This window comes from Emys orbicularis, chromosome 12 (assembly GCF_028017835.1).
Source record: "Emys orbicularis isolate rEmyOrb1 chromosome 12, rEmyOrb1.hap1, whole genome shotgun sequence".
NCBI lineage: Eukaryota > Metazoa > Chordata > Testudines > Emydidae > Emys > Emys orbicularis.
The window spans coordinates 38605421-38619075 of record NC_088694.1 but is presented as its reverse complement, the minus strand read 5'-3'; the positions used below and the strand labels follow the sequence as shown (position 1 = coordinate 38619075).

The following is a 13655-nucleotide window of genomic DNA, read 5'->3' as shown; positions in this document are numbered from 1 at the left end:
GACCAGGCGGGGGCTGAGCCGAACCCTCTTTATTGACCCGACTCGCGCCTCAGGAGCCAGCGCCCCCCGCCTGGCCCCCTCCCCTCCTCCTCCTCAGGGGGCCGCGGGGGGTGTCCGAGGGAGGCCCTGTCTCATGGGGGGTCCCAAGGAGAGGTGTCAGGTCCTTGTCAGAGGGGCTCCCCCACCCCATGTGAAGAAACCGGGCTCCTCTATACCGCTGAGGGGTGTTGGGGGTTCACCTGTCCCATGGGGGCGCCCCTGTTCTTTGGGAGACAGGTTCTCCCTCCTGTGCGGAGGTGCTGGGGGCTGCCGGGTCCTGTGGAGGGATCAGGGGAGGGTCTCATCCCATGGGGGGCTCAGAGGGGTCCCCTGTTCTGTGGGGGGGTCAAAGGGGGATATCAGACGGGGGGTTCTCATCCCATGGGGGGGGGTCAGAGGGGGGCCTTGTCCCATGTGGGACTCAGAGGGGTCCCCATCCTGTTTGGAGGTGCCAGGGGCTGCCTGGTCCCATGGGGGGGCATCAGGCAGGCCGGGTCCCCCCGCAGGGTGGGCGGCAGCAGTAGGACGCAGGCCCGCAGGTCGGCACAGGCCTGGGGCAGGGTGCCCAGCATCAGCCAGCGCCCCTGCCCCGGCTGGTAGGCGTGCACCAGGTGGGTGTCCCGGTAGGTCTCCTGGCTGTAACCGCCCAGCACATATAGCTCCCCCTGCAGAACGGCTGAGGCGCCCCCCACGTGGGCCTGGGGCAGCGGGTTCAGACGGACCCAGGCGTCCGGGCCGGGGCTGTAGACCTCGCAGGCCAGCTGGTCGGTGTAGCCCCCGTCGTGCCAGCGCAGGCCCCCGGCCACATAGAGTCGCTCCCCCAGTGCCTCCATGATGTGGCCGGCCCGTTCCTCCAGCATGGGGGCCAGCTGGGCCGAGGGGCCCCCCGGGCCCAGCCGCAGCAGCCAGGTCCGGCACTCGCTTGAGCCGTCGCAGCCCCCTGAAACGTAGATGACGCCGTCCAAGGTGCAGGCAGCATGGCCGCAGAGCGGGGCGGGCAGGGGGGAGCACGGCCTGGGGGGGCGGGGGGGGGGGCAGAGAAAAGAAAGGAAAAGAGAAAAATCAGCCAATGAAATAGAGGAAAAAGCAGAAACAAACAGCCAACCATGCCCCCCCATAGCACCCCTACCACCGGCCATGACAGCCCCCCATGGCACCCTCTTGGCCCCTACCAGGCCTGGTGCCAATGGGACCCCAGATATCCAGGTGGTGGGTACTTTGGCTCAGCCATGCGGGGGTGGGGGCCCTGGAGGGAAAAGGGTACCCAGGCGTCCAAGGGCAGGAGCAGGCACTACCCCCCCCCTCACCTCCAGGCGTCGGCAGGGGGGTCGTAGCACTGCACCCCATCCGTGCAGTAGGCGTCCTCAGAGCTACCCCCCAGGGCATAAATCCGCCCGGCCACCCCCACGGCTGGGAAGGAGCTGCGGGCGCTGGGCATGTCGGCCAGGCGCTGCCAGGAGTCCTGTGCGGGGTCGTACCTGCAATGGGGTGAGGTGGGCACTCCCCATATGAACCCTATTGCCTGCCCCAGGTCCCATTCTCTGCCTCCCTGGGCCAGACAGTCCCCCGCCCATCCCAGGTCCAATTCCCTGTCCCCTGGGCCGGCCAGCCCCCCACCCACCCCAGATCCCTTCCCTTCCCCAACCCCACCCCAGCCAGACCCAGGTCCCATTCTCCCCACCCCAGCCACCCAGCCAGCCTCCCACCCCCACCTCAGGTCCCATTCCCTGCCCCCCTGGTCCCATCTCCCCACCCACCACAGATCCCTTCCCCTGACCCCAACCAGTCAGACCCCCACCCTGAGGCCTGATGGGAGCCGGCGCCCCCTGGACGTGAAAGGCCCTGTGCCCCATTCCCCGCCCCCCTGGGCCAGCCTCCCCATAAGGGCTGGATGGGAGCTGGCGCCCCCTGGAGGGGAAAGGCCCTGTGCCCCATTCCCCGCCCCCCGGGCCAGCCTCCCTGCTCAGAGCCCCCTAGAGGCCGGTACCTGCCCCACTCACCGGAAGGCTGTGGCCAGCGTGTCCCGCACCCCGTAGTAGTGCTTCCCGCCCAGCACGTAGAGCATGTTGCCCAGCACCGCGGCAGCATGGCGGAACCGTGGCCCGTCCGGGAAGTGGCCTAGCCGCCTCCACTCCACTTGCTTGACCAGCCCCACACCGCTGCGGAACTGGTGGGCAAACCACAGCTCCCGGGTGGGGCGGCGGGTAGCTAGGCTGGGAGCCAGCCCCTCGCCTCCACAGATCACCAGGGCCCCGGCCGGGGTGCGCACGCGGCAGGGCCCCTCGTCCGCCACCGCCGCCACCAGCAGCTGGTAGAGCCGGCCCGGCGGAGCCAGCAGGTCCGCGGCTCGCACCCGGCGCAGCTCCCGTGTGCCCATCAGGGAGAAGCGGACTCGGGCCAGGACGGCCTCGGCATGGGGCAGGCGGCGGGTGCGGTCGGCTTCCAGCCAGCGCAGGGCAGCTTCAAAGGCCTCCACCTCGCTGGCCACATAGAGCTCGTCTGAGCCCAGCAGGGCCAGCAGCTCGGCCAGCGGCAGGGCCGGGAAGCCGGGGCACCGGGCCACCCCGTCGAAGTTGGCCAGGGCGTAGGCCTGGGCGGCAGAGCCCAGCGGGCGCAGGTCATAGGCACGGGCGAAGGCCAGCAGGTCCAGGCTGCGGGCCGGGCTCAGCGCCCGTTGCAGGGCCTCCAGGCAGAGCGCCAGCAGCCCTGAGGCCTGGTACTGCAGGGCGGTCTCAGCCGCGCCCAGCAGCTCGGCCCAGCTACCCGCCACTGTCCCCGAGTAGGCGAAGGGCAGCAGCAGGCGCAGGTCGGTCGGGGCCATGAGCGTGGGCAGGGGGTCGGCCCCCTGGCGCGCCTCCCGCATCCCGCTGCAGAACATGGCCCGGAAGTACTCGCAGCCGCAGCTCAGCGCGACCCGGTGAGCTGTGGGGGAGAGGGGGGAGGTCAGGCACGGAGACCCCAAAGGCAGCCCCGGGCCGCCCAGCCCTGCCCCCAGTGCCAGCCACTCCAGCCCTGGGCTCCTCCCTGCCCAGGGCTGCCGGTGCCCCTCACTCACAATCTGCAGCCCCCTGCTCGCCCAGCCCTGGGCTCCCCTGCAGCGCTGCCAGTGCCTCTCACTTCCGACCTGCAGCAACCTGCACCCCAGCCCTGCCCTCAGTGCTCGCTATCCCAGCCCTGGGCTCCCCCCAACCACTGCCAGTGCCCCTCACTCCCGATCTGCACCCCCTGCTAGCCCAACCCTGCCGGTGCCCCTCACTCCCAACCCGCAGCCCCCTGCTGGCCCAGCCCTGCCCCCTCCCCACCTCTGCCGGTGCCCCATTCACCTCGGAAGGTCTCTCCTTCAGTGGTCAGCGCCAGGTCACAGCCCACCCCGGCTCGGAACAGCTCCTCCATGCCCTGCAGCGTCTCCCACTGCTCCTCATCTGGGCTCCTGCCCTCTGGCCCCTCCAGCCCATCCCCCATCCTCCGGCAGATCTCCACCACCCGTGGCGCACCCAGGGCCTGAGCTGCAGCCACCAGCTCCCCGGCCGTGCCCGGCATGGCAGTGAAGGCCCCGGTATAGGCGAAATCCAGCACAGCCTCCCAGCCGCGCGGCGTGGCCAGTGGGCTCACGTCCACTTCCCCGGCGGCCCCGCACACCAGCCGCTGGCAGAAGAAGGCGCTGACGGCAGCCAGCACCACACCATGGGCCTGGTACCACTGGGCGCCGGCCATCACCGTCATGTCCACCAGCTGGCCCTGCCTGCGCAGCTCCAACGCCGCCTCGAAGAACTGCCGGGCGTGGCACTCGCTCCGCAGCTCCCAGCGTAGCTCGGGTGTGTCGCCCTCCTCGCCTGGCCCCTCAGCCGGCTCCGGCCCCTCGCCTGGCCACATCGCCCCGGAGGCGCCTGCCAGGAAAGGACATGAAAGGCCCTGGCCCCTGAGCCAGTCAGCTCCCGTGCCTGGGGCCAGATGGGAGTTGGTGCCCCTTAGAGGGGCAGGCCCCGTGCCCCACCCCGCTGAGCCAGCCAGTCCCCACCCTGGGGCCGGATGGGAGCCAGCGCCCCCTAGAGGGGACAGGCCCTGTGTTCCATTCTCTTTATGCCATTCAACAGCTACTCAAGTGTGTGTGTGTGAGATTGTGTGTAACGGGGAGGAGGGGTTGTTTTTGTGGCGTGTGTGCATAATTGCAGTGTGATGTTTGTGTAACAGTTGGGGGGTTGTGAGCTGTGGGTATTGGGGGCGTATTTGAGGGATTTTATGACGTGTGTCTTGTGCGCTATGTTGGGGGGCATCTCTGTGCTCCGGTGGTGCTGTGTGCTGGGCAGGAGTATCTGTGGTGTCTTTGTGAAGTTGTGTGTAGTTGTGAAGTGTGGGGGGTGTGATGTATGGCTGTGTGGTGTCATTAACCTTCTAGTGTGTGCAGTTGTGCAGTGTGTGTTGGTGTGTGTGGGTACGGTGTTTGCATGTTCCTGTGTTCACTTTGTGTGTGTGTGTTTGCTGTGGGTAGTTGCTGTGGAAAGTGAGAGGGGTGGTTGTGGTGTGTGTGTGTAGTTCCTCTCTGTGTTGTGTGTGTGTTTAGTTGCTGGGGGAGGGGGTTGTGGTCTGTGTGTGTGTAGTTGCTGGGGGAGAGTTGCAGAGTGGGTGTGTGTAGTTGCTGTGGGGGGGGGGCTGCAGTGTGTGTGTGTAGTTGCTGGGGGGACGTGTAGTTGCTGGGACGAGGGTTGCGGGGTGTGTGTGTGTGTGTGGTTCCTGTCTGTGTTTGTGTGTGTGTGTGTGTGTGTGTGTGTAGTTGCTGTGGGGGGGATTGTGGTGTGTGGGTGTGTGTAGTTGCTGTAGGGGGTGTTTGTGGTGGGTGTATAGTTGTTATCTGTGTTGTGTGCTTGTGTGTAGTTCCTGTTGGTGGTTGTGGGGTGTGTGTGTGTGTGTAGTTCCTGTCTGTGTTGTGTGTGTAGTTGCTGGGGTGTTGTGGTGTGTATGTGTGTGGTTGCTATGGGTGGGGGAGGTTGCAGTGTGTGTATGAAGTTCCTGTCTCTGTTGTGTGTGTAGTTGCTGAGGGGGGGTTATGGTGTGTGTGTGTGTGTAGTTGCTGAGGGGGGGTGGGTTGCGGTGTGTGTGTTTAGTTCCTGTCTGTGTTTGTGTGTGTGTAGTTCCTGTCTGGTGTGTGTGTGTGTGGTTGCTGGGGGGGTTACAGTGTGTGTGTATGTAGTTGCTGGGGGGGGTTGTTGTATGTGTGTGCAGTTGCTGTGGGGTGGTTATGTGTGTGCTTGTAGTTCCTGTCTGTGGTGTGTGTCTGTGTGTAGTTGCTGGGGGGGTTGTGGTGTGTGTGTCTGTGTGTAGTTGCTGGGGAGGGTTGTGCTCTGTGTGTAGTTGCTATATCTGTGTGTCTGCATTTGCTGTGGGGTGTGTAGGCTTGACGCACAGCCTCACCCTGTCCTTCTCCCCCTTCCAGTCCCAGAGTTCCTGCCCCGCAGCCTCCCCCGCCCCCCCCCCCCCAGCCCTGTCCCCTACCTGCTGGGGCCCGCTGTGGGGTGGACTGTGGGACGACCCTTCCCGAGGCCTGGAGACGGGGTAGCTGCGGGGGAGCATTGGCCCCAATCCCAGGGGTTAATTATAGCCGGGTCTGGGCAGGCCGGGCTCCCTGCCAGCCCCCCGCGTGTCCTGGGCCCCATACTGCCCTCCCCTTGGACTGCAGCCCTGCGGCCAGGAGCTTCTGGCCAGGAGCCCTAAGCCTGGAGGCCCCTGGCTGTGGGGAGTGGGTGGGATTCCTGGGGGCAGGGAGGGATGTCCTAGCCTCTTTATTGCCCCCCTCCCCTGGTGGGGATTCGCCAGTGGGGAAGGACAGAAGTTCCCAGGCGCTGGTATCTAGGAGTCCAAAGCACAGGGGCTTCAGGGGGTAGATGGGGAGTGGGGTCTAGTGGTTAGAGCAGGGGGACTGGGAGCCAGGACTCCTGGGTTCTGTCTCTGGGAGGGGAGTGGGGCCTAGTGGTTAAAGCGGGGGGCTGGGAGCCAGGATTCCTGGGTTCTGTCTCTGGAGGGGAGTGGGGTCTAGTGGTTAGACCCCCATTGGAGCATGACCCCCCCCCCCCATGGGGGCTGGGCAGCGCCAGGGGATAAAGGCGCTTTTCCCAGCTGGGGTCGGAAAAGTTTGTTCAAATTAGTTTTTCCATCAGAGTGTAAAGAGCCGGAATAGAACAAAGGAGGGTGGGGAGGGGAGGAGTGGTGGGGAAGGGGGAGGCGGAGTTCAGAATGATAGACAGGTTGGAGTGGATGGAGGGGTGGATGTGGAAGGACAGTTGTGTGGGGGGTGCGAGGTGAAATGGAGTGGGAGAGGGGGTACTGGATGGCTGGATGGGGTGTATGGGATGGGGAGATGGGATGTTTGGGTGGGGGGTGGAGGATGGGGTGGGGGGATGGGATGGCTGGGTGGGGGATGGGGTGTATGGGGTGGAGTGTACAGGATAGGTGGGGGATGAGCTGGCTGGGTGGGGTGATGGGATTTGTGGGTAGGGTGCTCCTAAATTCTTGCCCCACCTGCTGTCTCTGCTGGGGTTCCCCACCCTCCCACCCTGGGGCTAGTTTCCAGCTGAGCGCCTAGAGCCATTTTGGGGAAGGGGTAAGAATATTTGCAGGGGGACACAAACCTACCTCATTGTCAAAGGTGCCTGTGGGGCTTGCGCCATGGGGCTGTGCAGGCCTGGCACTCTGCTTGGCCTGCCCGCGGAGCAGCGTGTACTGAGGAGAATCCCCCTCGGCAGTATGGGGCAAGGACAAACACCCCCCCAAGCAGGGCCCGTCCCCTCCATCAGGGGGCGCACGGACACACAAGCCCTGCTCGGGGTGAATTTGTGCTGCCCCACACACCACCCCCTACCCATCCCCCCATGGCTCCTATCCCCCACACAGCTCCCTCCCGGTGGCGATTCCCCTGGGCCTCCAGCCCAGCCCTAACTGCCCCCCACCATGCACTGGGGGGGGGTGTCCTCTGGCCCCTCTGCCCTGTCCCGTGCCCCTGCCCCAAGCAGAGCTGGGCGGAGTGGGCCCCAGTGGAAAGAACGCGGGGCTGATAAGCAGAGCAAACAGGGGGGCCGGGGCTGATGGAAAGTCTCCGTGTTTGGAGAGGGTGTGGGGGGGGATTAGGGGCAGGGCGGTGGGGCCGGCCGGGGGCTGCCTGGGCCGGTTCTGGAGGGCCCGGCCTGGCCTCTCAGCCTGGGCCCTTTATAAGGCAAGGAGGGGCTGGGGAGAGGGACACAGGATTGAACTCAGGGCCAGCGGAAAGGTAGCAGGTACTGAGGGGCGGGCGGGATTTTCTGTCCATCTGCATCTTCCGCCACCCTGAGGAAAGGGAACCCAGGAGTTCTGGCTCCCAGCCCCCCAGGCCTGGGAGGGGAGTGGGGTCTAGTGATTAGAACGAGGTGGTGATGTGGGACTGGGAGGCAGGACTCCTGGGTTCTCTCCTAGCTCTGGGAGGGGAGTGGGGTCTAGTGCTTAGAGCAGGGGGAGGGGCTGGGAGCCAGGACTCCTGGGTTCTATCCCCAGTTTCACAATCTCTAAAATGGAAAGAAAACTCAGAGAGAGAGAGAGAGAGAGAGCATGTGTGTGTGTGTGTCCCTGTTGCCTCCTGCTGGCAGGGACAGGCCCTGCTCAGTGAGTGGGGTGGGGTGAGTTTAACCCTTTCCTGCCCAAAGTACTGGATTCCCCCCTCACCCCCAGGTGGACCTGGCACCCCCATGGAGTCCCCGGCCTACAAGACGGTTCTGGCCTTGGGCCGGTTCAAGGTGCGGAAGCTCCAGACGGGCCCCGCCCTGGACAAAGGCAAGGAGGGGGCAAGGCCCCAGCCGTGCCCCCCGGCCCCGTCCATGGAGGGCTCTGGCCAGGCGGATGAGGGGGGCTCCCTCTCGGCTCCCCCGGACTACGCGACCACAATGGACGTCAGCCCCTGCTATGAGTTCTACGCCCAGTCGGCCCCCCCTGGGCGGGCCCGCAAGAGTCGCCCCTCGCTGGAGGAGCTGCGCAACGTGGTGAGCACTGGGGGCACTGTGTGGAGTGAGGAGAGGGAGGCCAGCGGGGGGTGCTGTGCTGCAGGGAGTGGGGGCGGGGCTCGGCAGGGGGCGCTGTGCTGCAGGGAGTGGGGGCGGGGCTCGGCAGGGGGCGCCCTGCTGCAGGGAGTGGGGGCAGGGCTCGGCAGGGGGCGTTGTGCTGCAGGGAGCAGGGGGCTCGGCAGGGGGCGCTGTGCTGCAGGGAGCAGGGGGCTCGGCAGGGAGCATTGTGCTGCAGGGAGTGGGGGGCTCGGCAGGGGGCACTGTCCCTGCAGTGGGGCGGCCGGGCCAGCACGCGCTGGTGTCCTGCGCTGGGGACCTTGCCCAGGCCAAGGAGATCTTCACTAAGAAGTGAGTCCCCCCCCTCCCCCCAAACCCCTTGGAGCCTGCCCCCTCCTCGCCTCCCTCTCCGGTCTCTCCCCAGGTTCCTCGACAAGACCAAAAACCACTGGGCCGAGCGGTGCAACTTCCAGAAAGTGCCTGGCAAGTACGACCTGCTGCACATGGACAGCCAGCCCCCCGTGAGTGTGACACCCCCCCTTACAGCCCCCCCATACGACCTGCACGAGGACAGCTGGCCTCGTGACCCCCTGCACATAGCCCCCTGCCCCATATTACCTGCACATGGATCCCGAAGCCCACGCAGGCCCCCCAGCTCGCGTGGAGAAGCAGTGGGCCCTGTGTCCCACCTCCATGGGAGCATTGCTGGGTGGCAGGATGGGGGTGCTCCGGGTACGGCTGGGAGATCCAGTAACAACCCCCCCCCCTGCCCAGGCCGCAGAGCCAAGCTGCGCGGGGGGGCCCCAGCCCAAACCAGCCTCACGACTAGACCCCCGAGTGCAGGCGCTGCTGGGGCTGATCTGCGACCTGCAGGCCATGGAGGAGATGGTGCTGGAGATGAAGTATGACACCAAGAAGGCCCCTCTCGGTGAGCCCCCCGTGGGCGTGTGGGGGAGGGATTGGGGGTGGCGGGGGCCGGCAGATCTGGGCTGTGGTTGAGAGGGTTCTGGGGGGCAGGGGATCTGGGGGAGTCGGGGGGCCCCTGGGGGGTGCCGGGCGCTAGTGGTTCTGACCCGCTCCCCCCAGGGAAGCTGACGGTGGAGCAGATCCGTGCTGGGTTCCAGTCACTGCAGAAGGTGGAGGCGGTTCTGCGGGCCGGGGACACTGGATGGGCCCTGCTGGAAGCCTGCAACGAGTTCTACACCCGTGTGCCCCATGACTTTGGGTCAGTGCCCCCCCCCGCTCCTCCCCCCGAGTGTCGCTCCCAGCATGCTCCGCCGTGCCGAGTGCCCCCCGCCTGCTCCGAGCACCTCCTGCCTAGGGTTACCAACTTTCTACTTGCACAAAACCAAACACCCTTGCCCCACCCCTCCTCTGAGGCCCCGCCCCTGCTCACTCCATCCCCCCTCCCTCTGTTGCTCACTCTCCCCACCCTCACTCACTCGCTCACTTTCACTGGGCTAAGGCAGGGGGTTGGGGTACAGGGGGTGTGAGGGCTCTGGGGCTTGGCCGGGTATGAGGGGTTTGGAGTGTAGGAGGGGACTCTGGACTGGGGCAGGGGGGGTCGGAGGGCAGGGGGTTGGAGTGTGGGGGGGTGAGGGCTCCAGCTGGGGGTGCGGGCTCTGGGGCAGAGCTGGGTATTAGGGGTTTGGGGTGCAGGAGGGTGCTCTGGGCTGGGATCGAAGGGTTTGGAGGGTGAGAGGGGGATCAGGGCTGGGGCAGGGGGTTGGGGCTCGGGGGTGCAGGCTCCGGGTGGTGCTCACTTCAAGCAGCTCCCAGAAGCAGTGGCATGTTCCTCCTCTGGCTCCTACGTGGAGGCACAGCGAGGTGGCTCTATGCACTGCCCTGTCTGCAGGCGTTGCCCCCGTAGCTCCCATTGGTCGGGAACCACGGTGCTTGGGGCGGGAGCAGCGTGCGGAGCCCCCTGGCTGCCCCAATGCCTAGGAGCTGGAGTGGGGACATGCCACTGCCTCTGGGAGCCGCGCAGAGCCTGCCTTAGCCCCGCTGTGCCGCCAGCCGGACTTTTAATGGCCCTTCCAGCAGTGCTAACTGGAGCTGCCAGGGTCCCTTTTCGACTGGGTGTTCCGGTCAACAACCGGACGCCTGGCAACCCTACCCCTGACCCTCCAAGCACCCCCTACCCTGCCCTGCTCTGCCTCCTCGCTGGGGCTCTAGGTCCCCCCCACTCTCCCTAGGCCTGGCTCACTCTGCTTCTCTCCCCCCCCCCCCATACACACCCCCAGGCTTCAGCCACCCCCATTGATCCGGACGTGGCAGGAGCTTCAGGAGAAGGTGCAGCTGCTGGAGGTGAGCGGGGGGGCGGGAAATCTGTCCCTCCATCTCTCTGTCTGTCCATCCCCCTCTGACCCCTGACTTCCCCCCACCCCCCAGGCCCTGGGCGAGATCCAGATCGCCGTCAAGCTGGCGCGCTTGGAGCTGCATGGCCAGGAGCACCCGCTGGACCGGAGCTACCGCACACTGGGCTGTGAGCTCCACCCCCTGGAGCGGGACTCTGCCCACTTCCAGGTCGGGGGGCTGCGAGGGGCCAGCAGTGGGGAAGCTGGGGGGCAAGGTGGGTTGGGGAGCGGTGGGGAGCAGTGTAGGCTGGGGGGGCGGGCAAGGGGGGCAGTGTGGGGCTGGGGAGGCCAGGTGAGGGGGCAGTGACCAGGGGCATGTGGGGGGCGGGCGCTGAAAAGGGCCAGGCGGGTGGGGAGGGGGGCAGGGCTGGGGTTGGCTCACGCCCCACGGCTCCCCCCAGGTGCTGGAGCGGTACCTGCTCTCCACCCACGCGCCCACCCACCGTGACTACTCCATGGAGCTGCTGGAGGCTTTCACCCTGCGCCGGGCCGGCGAGCCCCCCTTCCGCGCCAGCCTGCCCAACCGGTGAGGGGCTGGGGGGCATCCTCGGGGCAGGAGCAGCTGGGGGGGCCCAGGGATGGGAACAGGTGGGTTTGTCCTGCGCCTGGTGGGTTACATCTGTGCAACCAGGCTGCCCCCCCTCCCCCTGGCTCTGTCAGCTCCCTCCCAGCATTGCCCCCCCCACATCCCTCCGAGCTAAGCGAACCCTTCTGCTTCAGTGCCAGGCACAGGGGAAACTGAGGCACACAGCGGCAGAGTAAAAGTGTTAGACAATTCACGCTTGGTCACAGGAGGAGAGTCTGGTGGGGCGGAGGTTGGATCCCAGCCAGTAAAGGGGCTGGGTACTGCGGGGAAGCGGGGAGGCTAGGCATGGGAGGGAAGGTTTGGGGGCTGGGAATGGGGCTCACCCCCCCCCCCTTTCTTCCCCCCAGGACGTTGCTGTGGCATGGCTCCCGGCTGGGCAACTGGGTGGGGATCCTGAGCCAGGGGCTGCGAGTGGCGCCCCCTGAGGCCCCCGTCACCGGCTACATGGTGAGACCCCCCCCCCCTTGTCCCCAGCTGCCTGCCTGTTCCCCCTCGGCCCTTTCCCAGCTCCCTCCCCCTCAGCTAGTCTAATCCCTCACCACCCCCCATCTCTCACCCCCAGTTTGGGAAGGGCATCTACTTCGCAGACATGTCGTCCAAGAGCGCCAATTACTGCTTCGCCTCGCGCCAGCGCGACGTGGGCCTGCTGCTGCTGTGCGAGGTGAGTGCCACCCCAGAGCGCGAGCCTGGCCCAGAGCACCTGGGTTCATGTCTGGCTCTGGAAGGGGAGTCGGGTCTTGGGGTTAGAACAGGATGGGGCTGGGTTCTCTTCCTGCTCTGGGCAGGACGCACAGGCAGCTGTGGACTTGGTGCCCCTCTCCCGTTGTAGGTGGCCCTGGGTGAGTGCCAGGAGCTGCTGGAGGCGAATGCCGAGGCCGGGAAGCTGCCGCCCGGGAAGCACAGCACCAAGGGGCTGGGGAAGCTGGCACCCGCTCCCACCAATAGCATCATGCTGTGAGTACCGGAGAGGGGGCAGGGCTGGCAGCCCATGGCACTCACCCTGAGTGACGGAGGCCCAGGGGGGATAGCATGAGCGGAAAGCTCTGCCCCCTGGCACGATGCCACAGTCCCCCCCCAGCCCCTTCGCTGCTGCTCAGTGGAGACTCACTTGGCCCCAGGAGAAGCTGGTTTGCGGGACTCTCCTGGGACCCCCCCAGTTTTTCATGACCCCAGGCGAGACACTTAGAGCCAGCCTGGACCTTCAGGGTAGGCAGAGCTGCCCCCCCTCTGCCCCCAGGGAAATCCGTGCCTGCTCCAGCCCCCCTCCTGTACCCCCCAACGGGCCGGTCCTGCAGCCCCCCCACCGTGGTTTGGTTCCAGGCCCAGAGGAGAAATAGCCGTGTCGCGTTTGAACAGCCCGGCGCCAACCCAGCTGCCAGCTCAGGGCAGGGGGTGAAGGCCGGCAAGGGGAGAACCCGGCCCATGGGTGCAGGTCCTGCCCGCCCGCTGCAGCGAGTCAAGCAGAGCCAGGTGCTCGGCCCCCAGGGTGCCCCTCCCCAGCCCGTCGCGGCTGCTGCTCGGTGCCAGCCGGCTGGGGGGGGCTCCGGGGAAAGAGCAGCAAACCTGTGCAGGCCAGGAGCCATGCATGCCTGGCGCTGCCCCCCAGAATGGGAGAGAACCAGGCATCTGGGGGGCTGACCTACCCTTGCCCTGACCTCCGCCTCATCTCCCCCTAGGGATGGGGCCGCAGTGCCGCTGGGCCCAGCCGTGGAGATGGGCGTGACGAACCCCCATGGCTACACCCTCAACTACAACGAGTTCGTCGTCTACGACCCGGGTCAGGTGCGGATGCGCTACCTGCTCCAAGTGCGCTTCAGCTTTGCCCCGCTGTGGTGACAAGCCCCCCCGGTCGGGAGACACCCCTCTCCCCCGGGACTCCTGTGGAAATGGCCCTCTGGCTGCTTTCTACAGCAATAAATTTGGTACCAGCCCTGATTGCGCCCTGCTGCATTTCTGGCTGCAGCGTGCTGGGGGGTGTTTTCCCCCAATTAGGCTATGCCTAGGGCATGGGGGCTTGAGATACAATGTCGCGACCCTCTCGCCCTCATCCAGCCCCATGGACAGGCCCGAAGCAGTAACACAAGGGTGGGGGCCTGGGGCCTGATAGATCCCAAGGGACTGGGCAGAGGGGACATGTCTCTGGCCTCTTAGCCCCCCCTCGCTCTGGGGGAGGGGCCAGGCCGGGACAGTTGAACAAAGGCCCTGTTCTTTGCAGCTCAGCGGGTGGCTTTATTGTGTCATTGCCGCTCACATGGATCAGGGTTCAGCCTCGTCCCCCCGCAGACAGGCCCACTCCAGGAAATAGACGTTGCCCAGGATGTCGCCCACGGCCAAGAGCAGCTGGGAGGCCGGACCAGGCCGGGCTTGCAGGCAGGAGACAGGGGCAGTGCAACGGAACTGCCCCAGCTGCAGAGAGAGAACCAGGGATCAGAGAGCCTGGGGCTGTGGGTGGGGAGTAAGGGGCACTGGCAGAGCTCGGGGGTGGGGAGCCCAGGGCTGGGCTGGCAGGGGGCTGTGGGTTGGAGTGAGAGGCACTAGCAGAGCTCGGGGGGGAGCCCAGGGTTGGGCTAACAGGGGGCTACGGGTGGGGAGTGAGGGGCACTGGTAGAGCTGGGGGAGCCCAGGGCGGGGCTGTGGGTTGGAGTGAGGAGCATC

General features: G+C 66.4%; 2 protein-coding genes across 2 annotated transcripts; one reads left to right on the top strand and one right to left on the bottom strand.

Annotated features, from left to right (window-relative positions):
* Positions 1 to 385: 385 nt before the first annotated feature.
* LOC135887208 (kelch-like protein 33) lies at positions 386 to 3912 on the bottom strand. The gene is made up of 5 exons (XM_065414982.1): positions 3363 to 3912; positions 2040 to 2961; positions 1347 to 1517; positions 444 to 1053; positions 386 to 412 (listed from the first exon to the last, which is right to left on the bottom strand). Exons 1-5 carry the CDS (start codon positions 3910 to 3912, stop codon positions 386 to 388), a joined length of 2280 nt encoding a protein of 759 aa, XP_065271054.1.
* A 3836-nt stretch (positions 3913 to 7748) lies between these two features.
* Positions 7749 to 12884, top strand: LOC135886140 (poly [ADP-ribose] polymerase 2-like). The gene is made up of 12 exons (XM_065414009.1): positions 7749 to 8064; positions 8333 to 8408; positions 8482 to 8578; positions 8832 to 8985; positions 9144 to 9282; positions 10301 to 10364; positions 10449 to 10583; positions 10816 to 10940; positions 11348 to 11447; positions 11563 to 11661; positions 11830 to 11954; positions 12677 to 12884. Exons 1-12 carry the CDS (start codon positions 7749 to 7751, stop codon positions 12834 to 12836), a joined length of 1590 nt encoding a protein of 529 aa, XP_065270081.1. The 3' UTR covers positions 12837 to 12884.
* Positions 12885 to 13655: the final 771 nt, after the last annotated feature.

Coding starts and splice junctions, on each gene's coding strand:
- LOC135887208 (XM_065414982.1), bottom strand. CDS start 3,912: ATGTGGCCAGGCGAGGGGCCGGAGCCGGCTGAGGGGCCAGGCGAGGAG. Junction 1,054..1,346: donor CCCCCTGCCGACGCCTGGAG/GTGAGGGGGGGG, acceptor CCGCCCCCCCAG/GCCGTGCTCCCCCCTGCCCG. Junction 413..443: donor TGAGTCCCACATGGGACAAG/GCCCCCCTCTGA, acceptor CCATGGGATGAG/AACCCCCCGTCTGATATCCC.
- LOC135886140 (XM_065414009.1), top strand. CDS start 7,749: ATGGAGTCCCCGGCCTACAAGACGGTTCTGGCCTTGGGCCGGTTCAAG. Junction 8,065..8,332: donor CACTGGGGGCACTGTGTGGA/GTGAGGAGAGGG, acceptor CTGTCCCTGCAG/TGGGGCGGCCGGGCCAGCAC. Junction 8,986..9,143: donor CACCAAGAAGGCCCCTCTCG/GTGAGCCCCCCG, acceptor CGCTCCCCCCAG/GGAAGCTGACGGTGGAGCAG.